The following is a 16,088-nucleotide window of genomic DNA, read 5'->3' as shown; positions in this document are numbered from 1 at the left end:
AATCTACAAACAGGGCTTCCCTGGTGGCGCAGTGGTTGAGAGTCTGCCTGCCGATGCAGGGGACACGGCTTCGTGCCCCGGTCCGGGAAGATCCCACATGCCACGGAGTGGCTAGGCCCGTGAGCCATGGCTGCTGAGCCTGCGCGTCCAGAGCCTGTGCTCCGCAACGGGAGAGGCCACAACAGTGAGAGGCCCGCGTATTGCAAAAAAAAAAAAAAAAAAAAAGAAATCTACAGACAATAAATGCTGGAGAGGGTGTGGAGAAAAGGAAACCCTCTTGAACTGTTGGTGGGAATGTAAACTGATACAGCCACTATGGAGAACAGTATGGAGGTTCCTTAAAAAAATTAAAAATAGAATTACCATATGACCCAGCAATCCCACTACTGGGCATATACCCTGAGAAAACCATAATTCAAAAAGAGTCACGTACCACAATGTTCACTGCAGCACTATTTACAGTAGCCAGGACATGTTAGCAACCTAAGTGTCCATAAACAGATGAATGGATAAAGCAGATGTGGCACATATATACAATGGAATATTACTCAGCCATAAAAAGAAACAAAACTGAGTTATTTGTAGTGAGGTGGATGGACCCTGAGTCTGTCATTCAGAGTGAAGTAATTCAGAAAGAGAAAAACAAATACCATATGGTAACACATATATATGGAATCTAAAAAAAAAATGGTTTTGATGAACCTAGGGGCAGGACAGGAATAAAGACGCAGACGTAGAGAATGGACTTGAGGAGACGGGGAGGGGGAAGGGTAAACTGGGACGAAGTGAGAGAGTGGCATGGACATATATACACTACCAAATATAAAATAGATAGCTAGTGGGAAGCAGCTGCAGAGCACAGGGAGATCAGCTTGGTGTCTTGTGTCCACCTACAGGGGTGGGATAGGGAGGGTGGGAGGGAGACGCAAGAGGGAGGGGCTATGGGGATTACGTATACGTATAGCTGCTTCACTTTGTTATACAGCAGAAACTAACACACCATTGTAAAGCAATTATACTCCAAAAAAGATGTTCTTAAAAAAAAGAGCGAACAGACAGTGCTTCCAAGAGAAACTAGGCTCGCCTGTAAGACTGTAAATCCCCAGTCACCAAACGGTGTATAAGGGCTACTCCGTACCAAAGAATTTCAGCGCCTGCAGAAGCGTGGCCTAATTCTGAAGGTCCCTCGGCCTCGAGTTATGATTCTTACAGTCTGATTTTTGGTCCCTGCGATCCACGTATCAACACGCAGGGACGCGCTCCCGGCGTGCAACCGGCGCGCCAGGAGCCGGCAGCTCTCAATAACGTTGATCCCAGGCTGCCTCAGGCTGAGTGGCTAGACACCCGACACGCCTCCTTGGCCCCACCCCTCGGCCCCCGACGCCCTGGGGGGCGGGACACGCAGACGCCGTGCCCTGCCATTGGCCCGCACCGGCAGGGGAAATAGGGCCTGACTAGTCCGCGTCCCTGCTGTGTCGTCATCCGGCGGCGGCTAGAGGACACGGTCAAGATGGCGGTGGTGGCTTCCTTGACGCGGAGACCCCTTGAGCAGGTCGGCAGCGGCTCTCGGGCCCATGACCCTGCGCGACCCCTGCCCAGTCTGCGTCCCCTCAGAGCGTCCTCTCTCTCTCTCTCTATCTCTCTCTCTCTCTCTCTGTCTCTCTCCCCGCCAGGTCTCCGGGCTGCTGAGGAGGCGCTTCCACCGGACCGCGCCGGCTGCTCTGCAGGTAACTGGCCTGGAAGCTAGCCGGGCCGGCGAGGCCCCTCGTCCCGGCGCGGAAGCTGGGGCCGCATGTCACCCACGCGAGGCTCAGGGGAATCAGATGTCCGATCTGAGGGAACTAGACTTGACGCTTCTTCCCTCACCCTCCCCCTTAAAATTTTTTCTTGTGGTAAAATATAAGAAAATTTACCCTTTTAAACTGTATATGCAGTGGGACTAAGTACATTCACCACGTTGTCCATTCACCACCAGAACTTTGTCATCATCCCAAGCAGAAACTGTACCCATTGAACAATAACTCTCCATCCCATTAGCCCCTGGTAACCTGTATTGTGCGTCTGTGCCTATTAATTTATCTACTCTAGGGACCTCCCATAAATGGAATCATACAGCATTTGTCCTTTTATGTCTGGCTTATTTCACTTAGCATGTTTTCAAGGTTCATCCATGTTGTAGCATGTGTCAGAATTTCATTCCTTTTTAAGGTTGAATGATATTCCGTTGTAGGCATATACCACATCTTGCTGATCCATTCATCTTTGGTGGACATTTGGGTTGCTTCCACCTGTTGGATTTGTGAATAATGCTGCTGTGAACATTGGTGTGCGATTATCTGAGTCCCTGCTTTTCAGTTCTTTTGGGTCTATATCTAGAAGTGGGATTGTTGGATTATATGGTAATTCTGTGTTCAACGTTTTGAGGAATTGCCCGCTCTCCCCCTTTTTGTTACTGGAGGATTCTGCCAACCTGTGTAGTAAAATAACTCCTACATCCTGAAGGCAAAGTGTTTGGCAGTGCCTGGCACCTAGCGAGCGCTCAATATGTAGTATTATTTAGGCTTCCTTGACTGTTCGCTGCCCCACAGTATACCAGATGTGGAAATAAAATTCACTTTTCTACTTAGGAAGCCACCTATGAGCTGGTATGGCCAGCGAGCAGATTTCTTAAGCTTAGGTGCACATCAATAAAGTGTTCAGTATACTTCTCACTTACACATCCAATCAAAGACTGGCTATGAGTGATAGAAATGTTACTTTTTGAATTTTTTGAACTTTTGAAGAGAAGCCTGTTCTAGTGATAGTTTTTACATTGTGTGCTGTGGGCAGCCTAGGTCAAGAGAGAGAATCTCAATAGTCTCCTAAGTAATGCTGTAGCTTATTGACTGCTTTCCCATACCTGTGACAGGTGACAGTTCGTGAGGCTATAAATCAAGGTATGGATGAGGAGCTGGAAAGAGATGAGAAGGTATTTCTACTTGGGGAAGAAGTTGCCCAATATGATGGGGCATATAAGGTAACCAAGATACATGAAAGCTACACAGAACTGAGATGGCCATTTGCCCCCAGTACAATTAAAGGTAATGGGGTCATTGCTTAATTGTAGGTTAGTCGAGGCCTGTGGAAGAAATATGGAGATAAGAGGATCATAGACACTCCCATATCTGAGGTAAGCCTTCCATCAGGAAGCAGACCTTTGAGGGGCATGTCTATTAAAGGGTACTGTTCTAATTTTTGTGGATTTTTACTTATGTTTGCGTTTTATGTTCTAGATGGGTTTTGCTGGAATTGCTGTAGGTGCAGCTATGGTATGTAGTCCTCTTTATGAATCTTATCCAAAGAGATTACTTTCAACATGACCGTTTAAAAACATTGCTTGAATGTTGGGGGAGCGAAGTGCTGGTGTGCCACTCTAAATTGCTCTTTCTCGTCTTTTTAACATCTATGTTTTTGATTTGACAGGCTGGGTTGCGGCCCATTTGTGAATTTATGACCTTCAACTTCTCTATGCAAGCCATCGACCAGGTTATAAACTCAGCTGCCAAGACCTACTACATGTCAGCGGGCTTTCAGTCTGTGCCCATAGTCTTCAGGGGGCCCAATGGCGCCTCAGCAGGCGTAGCTGCCCAACACTCACAGTGCTTTGCTGCCTGGTATGGGCACTGCCCAGGCTTGAAGGTGGTCAGCCCATGGAGTTCAGAGGATGCAAAAGGACTTATTAAATCAGCCATTCGGGATAACAATCCAGGTCAGTAGCGTGACGTGTTGTGGGTCTCTTTTGAACATTAAAGAACAAAAATGAAATATCTGCATGGAAGGAACCATTAAAGACTTCTAGTTAGGCTTAGACGTATCATATAAAATGTTAGTGATTTACAGATATAGTAAAGATAGGAAAAAATGTGGTGTTCTTCTTATTTCTGACTATAACGGGGCCAATTAGATACCGGAGAAATTTGCTGCATACCTACAACACCGGTTTAACCCCATAGATAAAATCAGGATCGCCCAGACTACAGATGTCTGTACTTAAACCATCCTCAAGGCTACTGGACACGATAGGTATGAGGCTTCCTAATCAGCACAGTGAAACTTTTCACAATGATAGTGTTGCATATACTTTTTGGGGGGGGGGGTTCGCGGGCCTCTCACTGTTGTGGCCTCTCCCGTGGCGGAGCACAGGCTCCAGATGCGCAGGCTCAGCGGCCATGGCTCACGGGCCCAGCCGCTACGCGGCATGTGGGATCTTCCCGGACCAGGGCACGAACCTGTGTCCCCTGCATCGGCAGGCGGACTCTCAACCACTGCGCCACCAGAGAAGCCCGCATATACATTTTTAGTCATGTAGTTACTTTGGTTTAAATATGTATATTTTGCAGTGGTGGTGCTGGAGAATGAATTGATGTATGGAGTTCCTTTTGAACTTCCCCCAGAGGCTCAGTCAAAAGATTTTCTGATTCCTATTGGAAAAGCTAAAATAGAAAGGCAAGGTAAGAGAAATTAGTATACATGTAAACATTATTTGTAATCCGTGCCCTCTATTTATGTTGGTCAAATTCAGTCTAGAAGTCACTGCCCTTTACTTTGACTAGGAAATTATAGGATGAGTTCAAGTTTAAAATGTGTCATGCCCTGATTGCACATATATTTGTTCTTTTCTAAATCTTGGTCCAGTAGATTTGTATTTCGTTTCTAGAAAGGCTGCCACATTCCTCATCTCGCTGGAATGTAGTTGAGTTTAAGATTCTAAAATGAAGAAGAACCACAGCTGGCTGCAGAGCAGGACAGTGTCTTTGGTTTCAACCTGACCTCTTATCTGTGACCACTTTGTTTCAGGGACACATGTAACCATAGTTTCCCATTCAAGACCTGTGAGCCACTGCTTAGAAGCTGCAACGGTGCTATCTAAAGAGGGAATTGAATGTGAGGTGAGTGGACATTCACTTGTTCTTAAAGAATCAGGGGACTTGCCTGGTGGCGCAGTGGTTAAGAATCCGCCTGCCAACGCAGGGGACACAGGTTCGAGCCCTGGTTCGGGAAGATCCAACATGCCGCGGAGAACTAAGCCTGTGCGCCACAACTACTGAGCCTGTGCTCTGGAGCCCGCGAGCCACAGCTACTGAGCCCATGTGCCACAACTACTGAAGCCCATGCACCTAGAGCCCGTGCTCCACAACAAGAGAAGCCACTGCAGTGAGAAGCCTGCACACCACAACGAAGTGTAGCCCCCGCTTGTTGCAACTAGAGAAAGCCCACACGCAGCAATAAAGACCCAACGCAGCCAAAAATAAATAAATAGGGCTTCCCTGGTGGCGCAGTGGTTGAGAGTCCACCTGCCGATGCAGGGGACACAGGTTCGTGCCCCGGTCCGGGAAGATCCCACATGCTGCGGAGCGGCTGGGCCCGTGAGCCATGGCCGCTGTGCCTGCGCATCCGGAGCCTGTGCTCTGCAACGGGAGAGGCCACGACAGTGAGAGGCCCGCGTACCACACACACAAAAAATAATAATAAAATAAATTTATTAAAAAAAAAAAGAATCAGAAAGTTCCCTTTAAGACCCAGAAAGAGGCGTTTGAGTTCTGTAACAGGTTAATTAGGTATAAAATCTTGCTTTGTCACTTAGTTCTGCTTCTGCTTAAAGCTGGGAGCCTACGTGCTTTTCAAATACCTAGCCTTCTACCACCTAGGGTCTGGATCTTTTTAGTATGTGTTTTGTCAAGTTAAGATCCAACCTTGGAGCTGGAGTTTGGGAGAAGAGAAAACTTAGAAGTCGTCGAGTCTAACACTTTCATAACCAGGAGGTACCACTTCCTAGTTAACACTTGGGCATGTTACGTACTCTAAATCTCTGCCATCAGCTATAAAATGAGGATAATACATTTACTGTCCCGTTAGGGTGGTTGTAGAATTATACTTAGTGTAGTGCCTGGTACAGGGTAAGCGGTCACATGTTAGTTATTATTTTAATGAGGAGGAAGTTAAGGCCAAGGGAGGATAAGTGAATTCTGTAAGTGAACAAAGCTGCTTGTAGTAGAGATAAAGATTTTTGTTTTAATTACAGTTTCCCTTTTGACAGTTTGTTCATGAATGGGCAGATTATGTTTCCCTAGACCCAAAGATTAAAAGGAAACAAGAAAGGAAGTGGCATTTTGGGGATAAGACTATATTTGTGAGGAAGTGGCTCTGTAAAGCTATTTATTATCTGTTTAGGTGATAAATATGCGAACCATCAGACCAATGGACATTGAAACAATAGAAGCCAGTGTCATGAAGACCAATCACCTTGTAACTGTGGAAGGAGGCTGGCCACAGTTTGGAGTAGGAGCTGAAATCTGTGCCAGGATCATGGAAGGTATTTCAGAGAAACTGATTCCAGAATAGTTAAACTGTAATAAACACTGTGTTACAGGACAAAACAATCAAAAGCTAGGGGTGGTCAAATGACTTGAATTTTCAACTTGTCAGCTTGGTATTTTTCCTTTGGGTAAATGTTTAAGAAAGCAAGCCAGAGACAATTCTCTGTAATTAGCATTCCTTTCAGATTTCATATTTCCTTCTTCAGATTTTCCTTCTCTGGGCAGCCATACCTGCTATGCTGAGGTGGTGGTGCTCAGCTGGTTTTTCATGCCTCTCTCATTTGCGCCTCCTTCCCTCTTAGGCCCCGCGTTCAATTTTCTGGATGCTCCTGTAGTTCGTGTCACCGGTGCCGATGTCCCTATGCCTTATGCAAAGGTTCTAGAAGACAACTCTGTACCTCAGGTTAAAGACATCATATTTGCAATAAAGAAAGCACTAAATATGTAGCTTGGACTTGAATTTCAAGTCATTGGGATTTCCTTAAAATACTTAATGACATTTCATCTGGATTGTCCTATAAGACCTTTTGATTTGTAAAGTTATGTCTAAAGCAACAACATACGTTTTTGTACTGGGAAGAAGTTTAAATATGTCTGTGGAAAAACTCTCCACTTTCCTGCCTAGGGGCCACGCTTTTTTTATCTGTTACAATAGCCATGTTCTTTGAATAAGATTAATGTAAAATTTTACCCTCTCATTAGAAGGACAAGGTATAAATGTGGCAAGAGTCCTGATGAAAGATATCTCCAAAAAAACATAACTTATATGTAAAAATAAAAGCATATAATTTACGTTTACTGTTAGACTGTTTTGATAAGGAATAAAGGAATTCCTAACTATGACTAATTGTATTTTTATATTCTTGAGATAATAAATGTGGGATAGAAGTCTTAAAATTCTGTTAAGAAATTACTGCCATCGGGAACTAATCAGTAATCATTAATCTCCTAGACTGCATTACTTACTTAAAACAGGAACTTGCCCCCCGACTCTTCAAATGCCTAATTCTAGTAGGTTCTCTTTAAAGTTAAACCAAAATCTGTGTCAGGTATTTTTCCCACTGCCAACAAACACACACTCTGCCATACACTGCCCTCTTCAGAAATTGAGATGGAAAAGATAGATTTAAATTAGTTATAGAAGCATACAAGTGGTACCTAATTAAAACAGGAACACAGGATTGTTAGCTCTTATTAATTAAGAGGGAAAATACGACACAAAAGAAAATAGAGATAGAATAGGTAGGGAGGAAACTTTAGAAATACTGTGTGAATCTTTTCTTTATATTTACCAAAGTTACTACAAAAAGTTCCCATTTAAAATATCTAGCCAAGCTACAAATAACACATTTTCTAGACATGGTTTATTTTAATAAAAAATACAGCTGAACATTTATCACAGATTACATGAAACTATACACAATGACATTCTCTCTGCATAGTAACCAACACTGATGTGTGTAACTTGAATTTTTAGATGGATTATTTATAATCCTTTAAAGTGCAATTTATTTAAGGGTTTAAGCAAATCATAGGATAAAGGATCTTTCTAATAAATGAGTAACATTAAAAAGATGATATATTTGGATAAATCTTTGGAAAATCAGAACTGATTTTGCCAGATGTACTTGTGTTGTAATAATAATCCACCCCCACAAACGCCAAACTTGACTTAATTGCTGAGGATTAAGAAGATCCTCTAATTGGCAAGAGCTTTTTCAGATGTCAACATTTTTTTGTCCGTTCGATACATACTAAAAGGAACTAAGAGTCTAGAGTAGTTCCTTTAGCAGCCCTGAGTTCTATAACCACAATGGAGTTCCTGTTTGAACTTAATAGACTGTTACGAACTTTCCCCGTTCCACTTGAAGGGAAAATGAAGAACTCAGTTGCTTCTCTGACTCTCAGCGACATAACTATGCTTTGGGCTACAGTGTTAATGTCTAGGATGAAATTAAGGTAGCAAAAATGGGAGTTATCTAAGAAATAACCAGAAAATGCTTTAGAATAGAGAAATGAACTCTGAGAGGAACATTTCTAGGAGCTGTCTAATGGTATAGGAGGGATTGCGACACGAAGGCCATCCACCACTGTGACTGTATATTGTCATTGTTTTTTGTCCACTTCCTTCTGTTGGTGGAAATAATTGATTCCAATATGCTGCTGCCACCAAAAGATGACCATTAGAGGAAGAGCAAGACTCCTTTACAAGAGTAACAAAGGAGCAAACTATTTCTTAAGGCAGCAATGCCAGCCTGACTTTATTCTACTTGAAGACTATTTCCCTCTTGAAAAGCCTCTTACATGAGCATCTGCGAAGTCGTATGTGACTGTACTGGCTCAGCAATTATTCATCCAGATAGAGGGTACTTTAGGGGTTGCAGGTGGAAGGAAAACAAAACAAATTTTCCCTCCAAGTGTAAACACAAAGCTTTAGCCGATCTTAGGAGCACTATGATCACAGGTTTCGGCTTTCCTCAAAGTTCCTTTTTGGAAATTCTGGATGGAGCTGAGTAAGGCCCCTCGGCTCACACCATTCACAGCCTGGGGCGGAAGCTGTGTGGGCGCCTCTGTGCTCGCAGGAGGCAAGGGAGCTGCTGGTGGCGGAGGCGCAGGTGGAGGAGGTGGGGGTAACGCGGACATCCCTGTGGAGGAAAGGGCACAGTCAGTATCTCCACACACCCTGTATCCGTGCTACTGCTCAGTCCTGGGCAGAAAGGACTTCGGTGAGACTGCAAATGTTTTCCCTCAAACGGGCCAACACACCCTGTACTGTGTGATTTTTTTTAAATACTTGAACAAGAAACGTAGAAGCATTAAAGGGGAATTAATTAAAAGTTGCCATTTCTCCCAAGTAATAGTCATGTGAGAAAAGACTGAACAATATCACAGATTACATGAAACTATACATAGCGACATTCTCAGCATAGATGAGGCTCTACTTCCATTTCCAAACTTTAATCATGGTCCCAAAAGAAAAGTTCCATTAGCTACTTTTTCCAGGTTCCAGGCAGCTCCACCTATTCCTGAGCTAGCAATTAAAGATAGACATCTGTATGCATAGAGCTGGGCTACTGGAATATCAATTACTAGTAAGGGATGAACGGTTCTTTAGCTGCTCCAACACACAATATTTGAAGGACGTGATTTAACATAAAATGACAAATCACTTAGGATTCTCGGCAAGTAACCATTGTCTGCTGGGTTATGGGCTCCCCAGGGGCATCCATCTTGAATAATCATTTCCTATTAGGTTGCATGAAAAAAACATAAAACGCTAATGTTAGCAATGCACAGCAAGGCGCAGAGGGCTTTCTCTCTCCAGCAATGGTATTCTCAGGGAGGAATCTTCCTCAAGCACCCATGTTTCCACTGTGGCCCAACCCAGGGACAGGATGGAAATGCCCTAACCCTACATCTTTGCTGAAGTGTCAGGGGAGACCGGAATGCCGAGCTGTACCCTGGTGGGCAAGGAGCAGGTAACTGGACAGGTATCTGAATCCTCCCTTAGCTTTCAGAAACACAAACATTGGGCGCTCGAATTTTACAGTTTTGAATCAATGAATGAATTGTCCTCTTGGGACAAAATAAACACTAGGTACAGAAAAATCCCTGCTGGGACTTCCCTGACTGTCCAGTGGTTAAGACTCCGTGCTTCCAGTGCAGGGGGGCGTGGGTTTGATCCCTGGTCTGGGGAACTAAGATCCTGCATGCCGCAACTAAGAACCCACGTGCCATGTGGCATGGCCACAAAAAAAAAAAAAAAAAAAAGCCCTGCTTTAAAGAAGAACTTGACTGTGTCACAGTTGTCCCATTTCCTGTGACCCTTGCAGCTCCCCGTGACTCCACATCTCTTTCTAGTCTTATCCTCTACCCCACCCCAGTGCTACCACAGAAGACATTCTGCTAGATGGCTCCCCTACCACCTCCCTCAAACTGCTACTGAGCTGTGGTGATACTAGGTAAACATACCAACTGCTACTTGAGTTTATATGGATGAGTGGTCAGGATCATCCATAAAATACTTCAGTAAGTGCAACCTTTTTCCCAACTGTGATAGGCAATGGTTAAAGCATTGTATTTCATAGAAGACCACTTACCTTCCTTTACATCTTTACCCAAACCTAAGGCAGCTGAAATTAAAGAATCACACAGATGCACACACTCATGCTCTGCAATCTTGGAATTCTCAAAAAATAATATAGCAATACAAATAAACATTAAATACAGACAAATGAACAAAATGTAATTTTCACTGGTTCTGTACAATAACAACTAATGAATGAAGTTCTATTATGTTCTATGCCAAGGTGGATTATGGGGAAATGTTCCTGGCTTTACGTTACAGGGTTACAGAGATAAAAAGGACTTCAAACCTGAAATGACTGTTGAGATGAAAAGAGCAGGGAGAGTAAGTGTGTGACATAAGCATTCCTCTGAAGGGGGTTCTTGGAAAGTGACCCGTAAAATACCAGGAGGAGAGGAGACGGCCTCTGAAGCCTCTTGGAACTCAACTGCAGAGCCCGGAGGACTGAGTAGGCGCCAGTGCCCTCCCAGCTGCCCCCTCCCCTTCCCAGCACTCTCACCCAACGGCCAGAAAAGGGCAGCAGAATCTGGGCTTGACATGTACGGCCCAACACGTACCCAAATGAGTGCCAGCATGTCTGCCTCCCAGCTTTGTGCTTTGACCCTGGCAGAAGAGTCAGTGAGGGTTATAGACGAGAAGACAGGCCTGCAGTAGCACTTTGTTCCACTAAACGCATGGAATTGGCCATCCAGAGACTGCAAGTCTTCTAGCCCAGGATTCTCGGAGGCTAGAGATGGGCCTCAGGAACTGGACTTGGGTACAGGCTGCTCTCTTGGCACAGAACGAAACTGCTTGGCCCTCGTGAGGAACCATCCCTTGACTTTGGCCTCATTACTAGGCACTCTAAATTAAAAGTGCAAATTCACTACCACAGAGTTTGGGAATTGGGGCGTGGTATTCCGTAAATGGATCTTCATCTTACAAGTAAAGGCTGAAACTGTCTGAATGAATCGCTTTGAATATGTAGGCAGCATAAATAAATACACTGTCCAAAGTGCCACAGGGTAGCCTGTGCCTATAATATGATGCTGAGGGCTGTGAGAAAGGAGACTATGTCCATCCAAGAGGAAAGAGCAGGTCACCTGTGGTCCCCTCACAGAGGGCCCAACCAGTCGTAAAGGGCACGATGTCCCATGAGGTCCACCTTTCATCATTGGGCCTGCAACAACTAGGGCAGATCCTGATATGTATGATTAGGGCCAGGAGCAGCTCAGAATGCTCTGGAAGGGGAGAGGAGGTCCAGGTCTGAAGGTCAACACTGGAGGAGGCAAGAACATAGACCCAGGGACTCACAGTCTCTAATTACAGCCTCCATCGATTTTTTTTTTTTTTAAGTTTTTCCTTTTTGCCTCTTCTGTCGTCCACAAAATTCCTTTAAAGGTTCACTGGAGCTTAAGCTACAACACGTTGGTAATGATGTGGGAGGGGGGAATGTTAACAAGGGGCCAAATTCGGACTTGGCTCTTTGGCCTGGAGCAAACCTGGGAACAACTGCCTAATGCCCGGGCCCCCCACTCCCTAAATATGAGGGGGCGCCCCCCCAGAGGCCTCCTATCACCCTCATCCCCAGGCCGCAGACAAAACCAGATTCCGTGTCAGGCTGATTGCCAAATGAATTCACCCAGCTTTGAAAAACATTGGCCTGCAACACCCCAGGATGACGGATGCTCTGAAACAGCTTACCTCCAGTGATCACCAGGTCAGCCCTGATCTCTCCAATCTTACCTTCTCTTAGACAAAAACCCCAAGAGCCAACTACTCCACCCTCCCCAGAACCTCAGATGGGAGCCTGGAAATCCAGCGGAGGCCCTGCAGCAGGCCACAGACTGTTGCAGCAAGAGCACAGGTTAGATCTGGGTAGGAATGTCTCGCCAGAAACACCGTCCCTAGCCCCGTCAAAAGGACGTTTGAGCGTCCCCTTGCCTTGGACCAACTCTGACAGTGGGCAGTCTACTCGTGTCTGCGGCCTGGGTTCCTTTGTGGTCTCCACACACATCAGGGGAGGCCACATGGCCGCGAGACCAACACCACACCTACCAGCTACCCTCGAGAGGGAGTGGAGGGCGGGGACCCCTGGAAGCAGGCAGGCCCCAGCTCTCTGGAACCGCCTTAGCCTCTTACCTCAGAAAGACGTGGAGGCTGTACTCATGTCCCAACTCAAGTATTGTTAAGGATGCTTAAAAAAGAACTGTTTTTCCCTATTGTCAGTTATACAAGCTGTAAGTTGCTTCCCTGTGACCAAGAATGCAACTGCCCAGCGCCTTTTCCCCTTTGTCAGAGGGAACAAGGAACCGACACATTTGCAGCAACAGGACTGTGAGGTGCTGGTTTCCAAAATTAAAAGATACCAAAATGCCATGCAGTTGATTTACAGGTTTTAGAGCTCTATTTTAGAACTAAAATCAGAGTGAAAATGAAGATTTTGAAGGTCATGATGAAAATGAAATGAATGTAAATGAAGTCACTTGGGTGCTTTTTAAAGATGCTGTATTTCATTTAAATATTCAGATAAGGAAATCGTCTCGAATCTGCTTTCCCATTTGTTCATCACTTCAGTGAGCTAGACACACTGGGTCCCATTTCACATACAGAAACAGAGCATCTTTAAAGTTAGAAAAATCAGTATAGCTTACTTTACCGAAAATTCACGTTCAAAATGGTGCATGCTCTACTGAAAACAGCAAAGAGAGAGAGAGAGAGAGAGAGGGGGGGGGGGACACAAGTCATTATTCAGATTTTAGTGTCATTTAATCAAATAGTAAGAGACAGCAAAATATTAGTCTGAATCACATGCTGATTATTCTTACTGCCGAACTAGGATATACTTAAGTTAACCACAAGAAGCACTGGTTTGTAAACATGACTGTGACCCTTTTAGAACATGGCAAACACACTAACAGAGTAACTAATGAGTCACTTTCCTCTTCATTCTTTTTTTTTTCTTTCTTTCTTCTGAGATATTTTTAGTTATTTACAAGCACAGCACTCACTTAAGAAGACCCATCACGGTTTTACCTCCCCTGGAAAGCGGAACGGGTACTGGGAGCGTACCTAGTGTACTAAATAAGGACAGTTTATCAAGAGGGGAGAAAAATTAGAACTCATCACTTCCCCAAGCAAGTCTATGGTCTAAAATAGAGAACTGTCTTTTTAAATTTGGGAAGAGCAAGAGCACAGGGACGTCTAAGGTGGGGCCCCTGGGCAGGAGCATGGGGCCTCTCCCCTGAAGGCAGCGGGCTCCAGAGGCTGAATAGGGCAGCGAGCAGCATTAGCTGACCTAAGGCTAGAAAACCATTCAAAAAAAAAAGGTGGGAATTCCCTGGCGGTCCAGTGGTTAGGACTCAGCACTTTCACTGCCAGGCCAGTTTGGGGAACTAGGATCTCACAAGGCCCAAGGCGCAGCACAAAAAAAAAAAGGCAAACATTTCTTCCTATCTTCTTTTTAACTGACTGGATTCCAGGTTAATTGTGAAAGATAACCCTCTCCCTGACGGTGAATCCCAGCGTTCCAAACCAATGTGCCCCACTGCCCAGAGGAGAATCCCTTCAGCGAGGCCCACGTGGGGCAGGGCAGACTGACCACTGCCGATCTCGGGGGGCTCTGGGAGGATGCTGGGGACACTGCCTGCCCCACCCCCAGCAGCTGAGTACCCTGGAGAGGAGCTCACACACTTGGTCTTGGAAGCGGGGAGGAAGGCTGTGAGCCGGCAGGACAGCAGAACCAACACTGTTCGGAGAAGCACTACAGGGCAGACCTGTGTATCCTAGAAACTGCTTTGTGTTTGTGTAGTTTTGAGAAAACGAGGCAGTTCTTAGGGGCAGAGCCATCGATTTTGAGCCTAGAATGGGTTTCAGAGTTTGACCTGGCTAGATAAATTCCGGAAGCTCCAACATTCTAAATGAATTCATCTCTTCTTGTGCCTTACTTATTCCTTTTCTTTGTAATTTTTTTTTTTTTTTTACTGAAGTATAGTTAACATACAATATTATATAATATTATATAAGTTACAGGTGTACAATATAGTGATTCACAATTTTTAAAGGTTATAATCCATTTATAGTTATTATAAAATATTGGCTATATTCCCTGTGTTGTACAATATGTCCTGGTAGCTTATTTTATGCATCACAGTTTGCGCCTTATTTATTCTTAACCCTCCTTCCTGTTATTCAAGTTCTCAGTCACTCTGTGCCCACAAGGCCCTGTTTTCCCTCCTCCAGTCTCCAGATATGAAACTTCCCTCTCCCTCCAGTCATGCTCACAGACTGGTTTTCTACAGACTGCCAGCTCTCTCTTCAAAAGTATTGCTGAAAATGATAAACTTCAAGCAAGAAGGGCTAGAATTCTCTTGCAAGGCATTCATAGCTTACACTTGACAGTACTTTACTGCTTATAAAGCCCTGTTGTGTACATTATCTACCTCATAAACACCAGATATTCTCTTAAAAGACAGCTTCAAAGGATGAAAATTACTTGTCCAAGGCCATCTGGAAAGTGGTGGAGCTACGACCCAAGCCCGGGGTTTCTAACTGTTCTTTTGGAGCTCTTTTCACGCCAGCCAAGCAGAGCGTTTAGCAGCACAGGCCCTGTAGTGCACCTGAGAAAGCAGGCGCTCAGGAGAAATCAAGTAGATGAGCAAAGACAGAACCAAGTTTAAATCTTGGCTCTAGTATCCCCCACTTGCGTGACCTTGGTCAAAGTCCTTTAATGCCACTAGTGCCTCAATTTATTTGTCTGTAAAATGGAGCTATAAGTATAATCCCTGCTCATTGGATAGGGAGGTATTCATGAGGATTAAATAAAACAGTAACTATAAATCACTTAGAACAGTGCCTAGCACAGAATAAGCACTCAAAAGATGTTAAACACAATTATTAACAACAACAGTAATAATTTGGGTCTTCTGCTTACTAAGATTTTCCCAAATACTCTTCTGCAAATCTTTTGTTTAAACACACACACACACACACACACACACACACACACACACACACACAATGGCAAGGCAACAGGTTTGTCTCCTCCCAAAGGGAGGGTAGGAGCAAATATCTGTGTGTCAATTAGGACCATCTAAACCACTCAGGTCCATGAATACAGAGTGTAAACACTAGCTGGTGACACTGACCGTGACATAAGTCAAGATAAAGTATTTTAAAGTTCTTGAAAGAATGATCTTCTAGAGGCAGGAAACAGAAATCTTAGCAAAAAAAGAAAGTGCTAGGAATGTTCTCACTGAAAAAAAAAAAAAAAAAGAGTTTTAGAGAATCCCACCCTACCTGATGGAATTGCCAGCAGACTTAAGGAAATATTTCTCCCATCAATTTGGTAAGGATTTCAAGAAGAGGCCCACAGCAGGGAAGTACAGTAAGAAACAGGAGAGGCCCCAGTCCTTACACAAATGCTGGAAAGGGCTCATGAGAGTAACACCCCTTCGCTTAGAAACATCTGTCACTTCTGCCCCGTCCTGAAAGCAACTGAGCTGAAAACCACCCTCAGCTACCACAAATGTGCTTAAAATTGATGCTTTCAGGAAGAAAGGCAATGCTGTCAAACTGAACTTGCCTCAGTTGATCTATTGCTGAACAAACTGCCGAAGGGCGGGGTCCACAGTGGGTTTACAGGATGCTTGATTAGAACTGTGAGA

At 44.6% G+C, this 16,088-nt stretch overlaps 2 protein-coding genes and 1 long non-coding RNA gene across 16 annotated transcripts in view; 1 reads left to right on the top strand and 2 right to left on the bottom strand.

Moving 5' to 3' along the window:
- Window positions 1–1,282, bottom strand: part of LOC132431715 (uncharacterized) — a 44,054-nt gene extending 42,772 nt beyond the window's left edge. The window contains exon 1 of the long non-coding RNA XR_009520786.1: window positions 1,139–1,282. This is a non-coding gene — a long non-coding RNA (uncharacterized lncRNA). The remainder of the gene's footprint in view (window positions 1–1,138) is intronic.
- A 157-nt stretch (window positions 1,283–1,439) lies between these two features.
- PDHB (pyruvate dehydrogenase E1 subunit beta) lies at window positions 1,440–7,199 on the top strand. Of its 2 annotated transcripts, XM_060022776.1 has the most exons (10): window positions 1,440–1,552; window positions 1,674–1,727; window positions 2,909–3,016; window positions 3,107–3,169; window positions 3,273–3,308; window positions 3,463–3,748; window positions 4,380–4,490; window positions 4,837–4,928; window positions 6,211–6,352; window positions 6,659–7,199. In XM_060022776.1, exons 1-10 carry the CDS (start codon window positions 1,511–1,513, stop codon window positions 6,802–6,804), a joined length of 1,080 nt encoding a protein of 359 aa, XP_059878759.1. In that variant the 5' UTR covers window positions 1,440–1,510; the 3' UTR covers window positions 6,805–7,199. The 2 variants fall into 2 exon arrangements, with proteins under 2 accessions (XP_059878759.1, XP_059878760.1); XM_060022777.1 differs by lacking the exon at window positions 4,380–4,490.
- A 359-nt stretch (window positions 7,200–7,558) lies between these two features.
- The window catches only part of PXK (PX domain containing serine/threonine kinase like), a 75,765-nt gene continuing 67,235 nt past the window's right edge, over window positions 7,559–16,088 (bottom strand). For 5 of the 13 annotated variants that reach the window (XM_060022763.1, XM_060022764.1, XM_060022765.1 and 2 more), the window contains one exon: window positions 7,560–9,001. In XM_060022763.1, the coding sequence (XP_059878746.1) occupies window positions 8,790–9,001 (212 nt within the window). In that variant the 3' untranslated portion in view covers window positions 7,560–8,789. Of the gene's footprint in view, window positions 9,002–10,452; window positions 10,490–13,081; window positions 13,115–16,088 lie in introns of all 13 variants that reach the window. The other 8 variants (XM_060022762.1, XM_060022767.1, XM_060022768.1 and 5 more) reach the window with 4 other exon arrangements.

Source organism: Delphinus delphis, chromosome 10 (assembly GCF_949987515.2).
Source record: "Delphinus delphis chromosome 10, mDelDel1.2, whole genome shotgun sequence".
Lineage (NCBI taxonomy): Eukaryota > Metazoa > Chordata > Mammalia > Artiodactyla > Delphinidae > Delphinus > Delphinus delphis.
The sequence above is the reverse complement of the archived record's forward strand: the minus strand, read 5'-3'. Positions and strand labels throughout refer to the sequence as shown.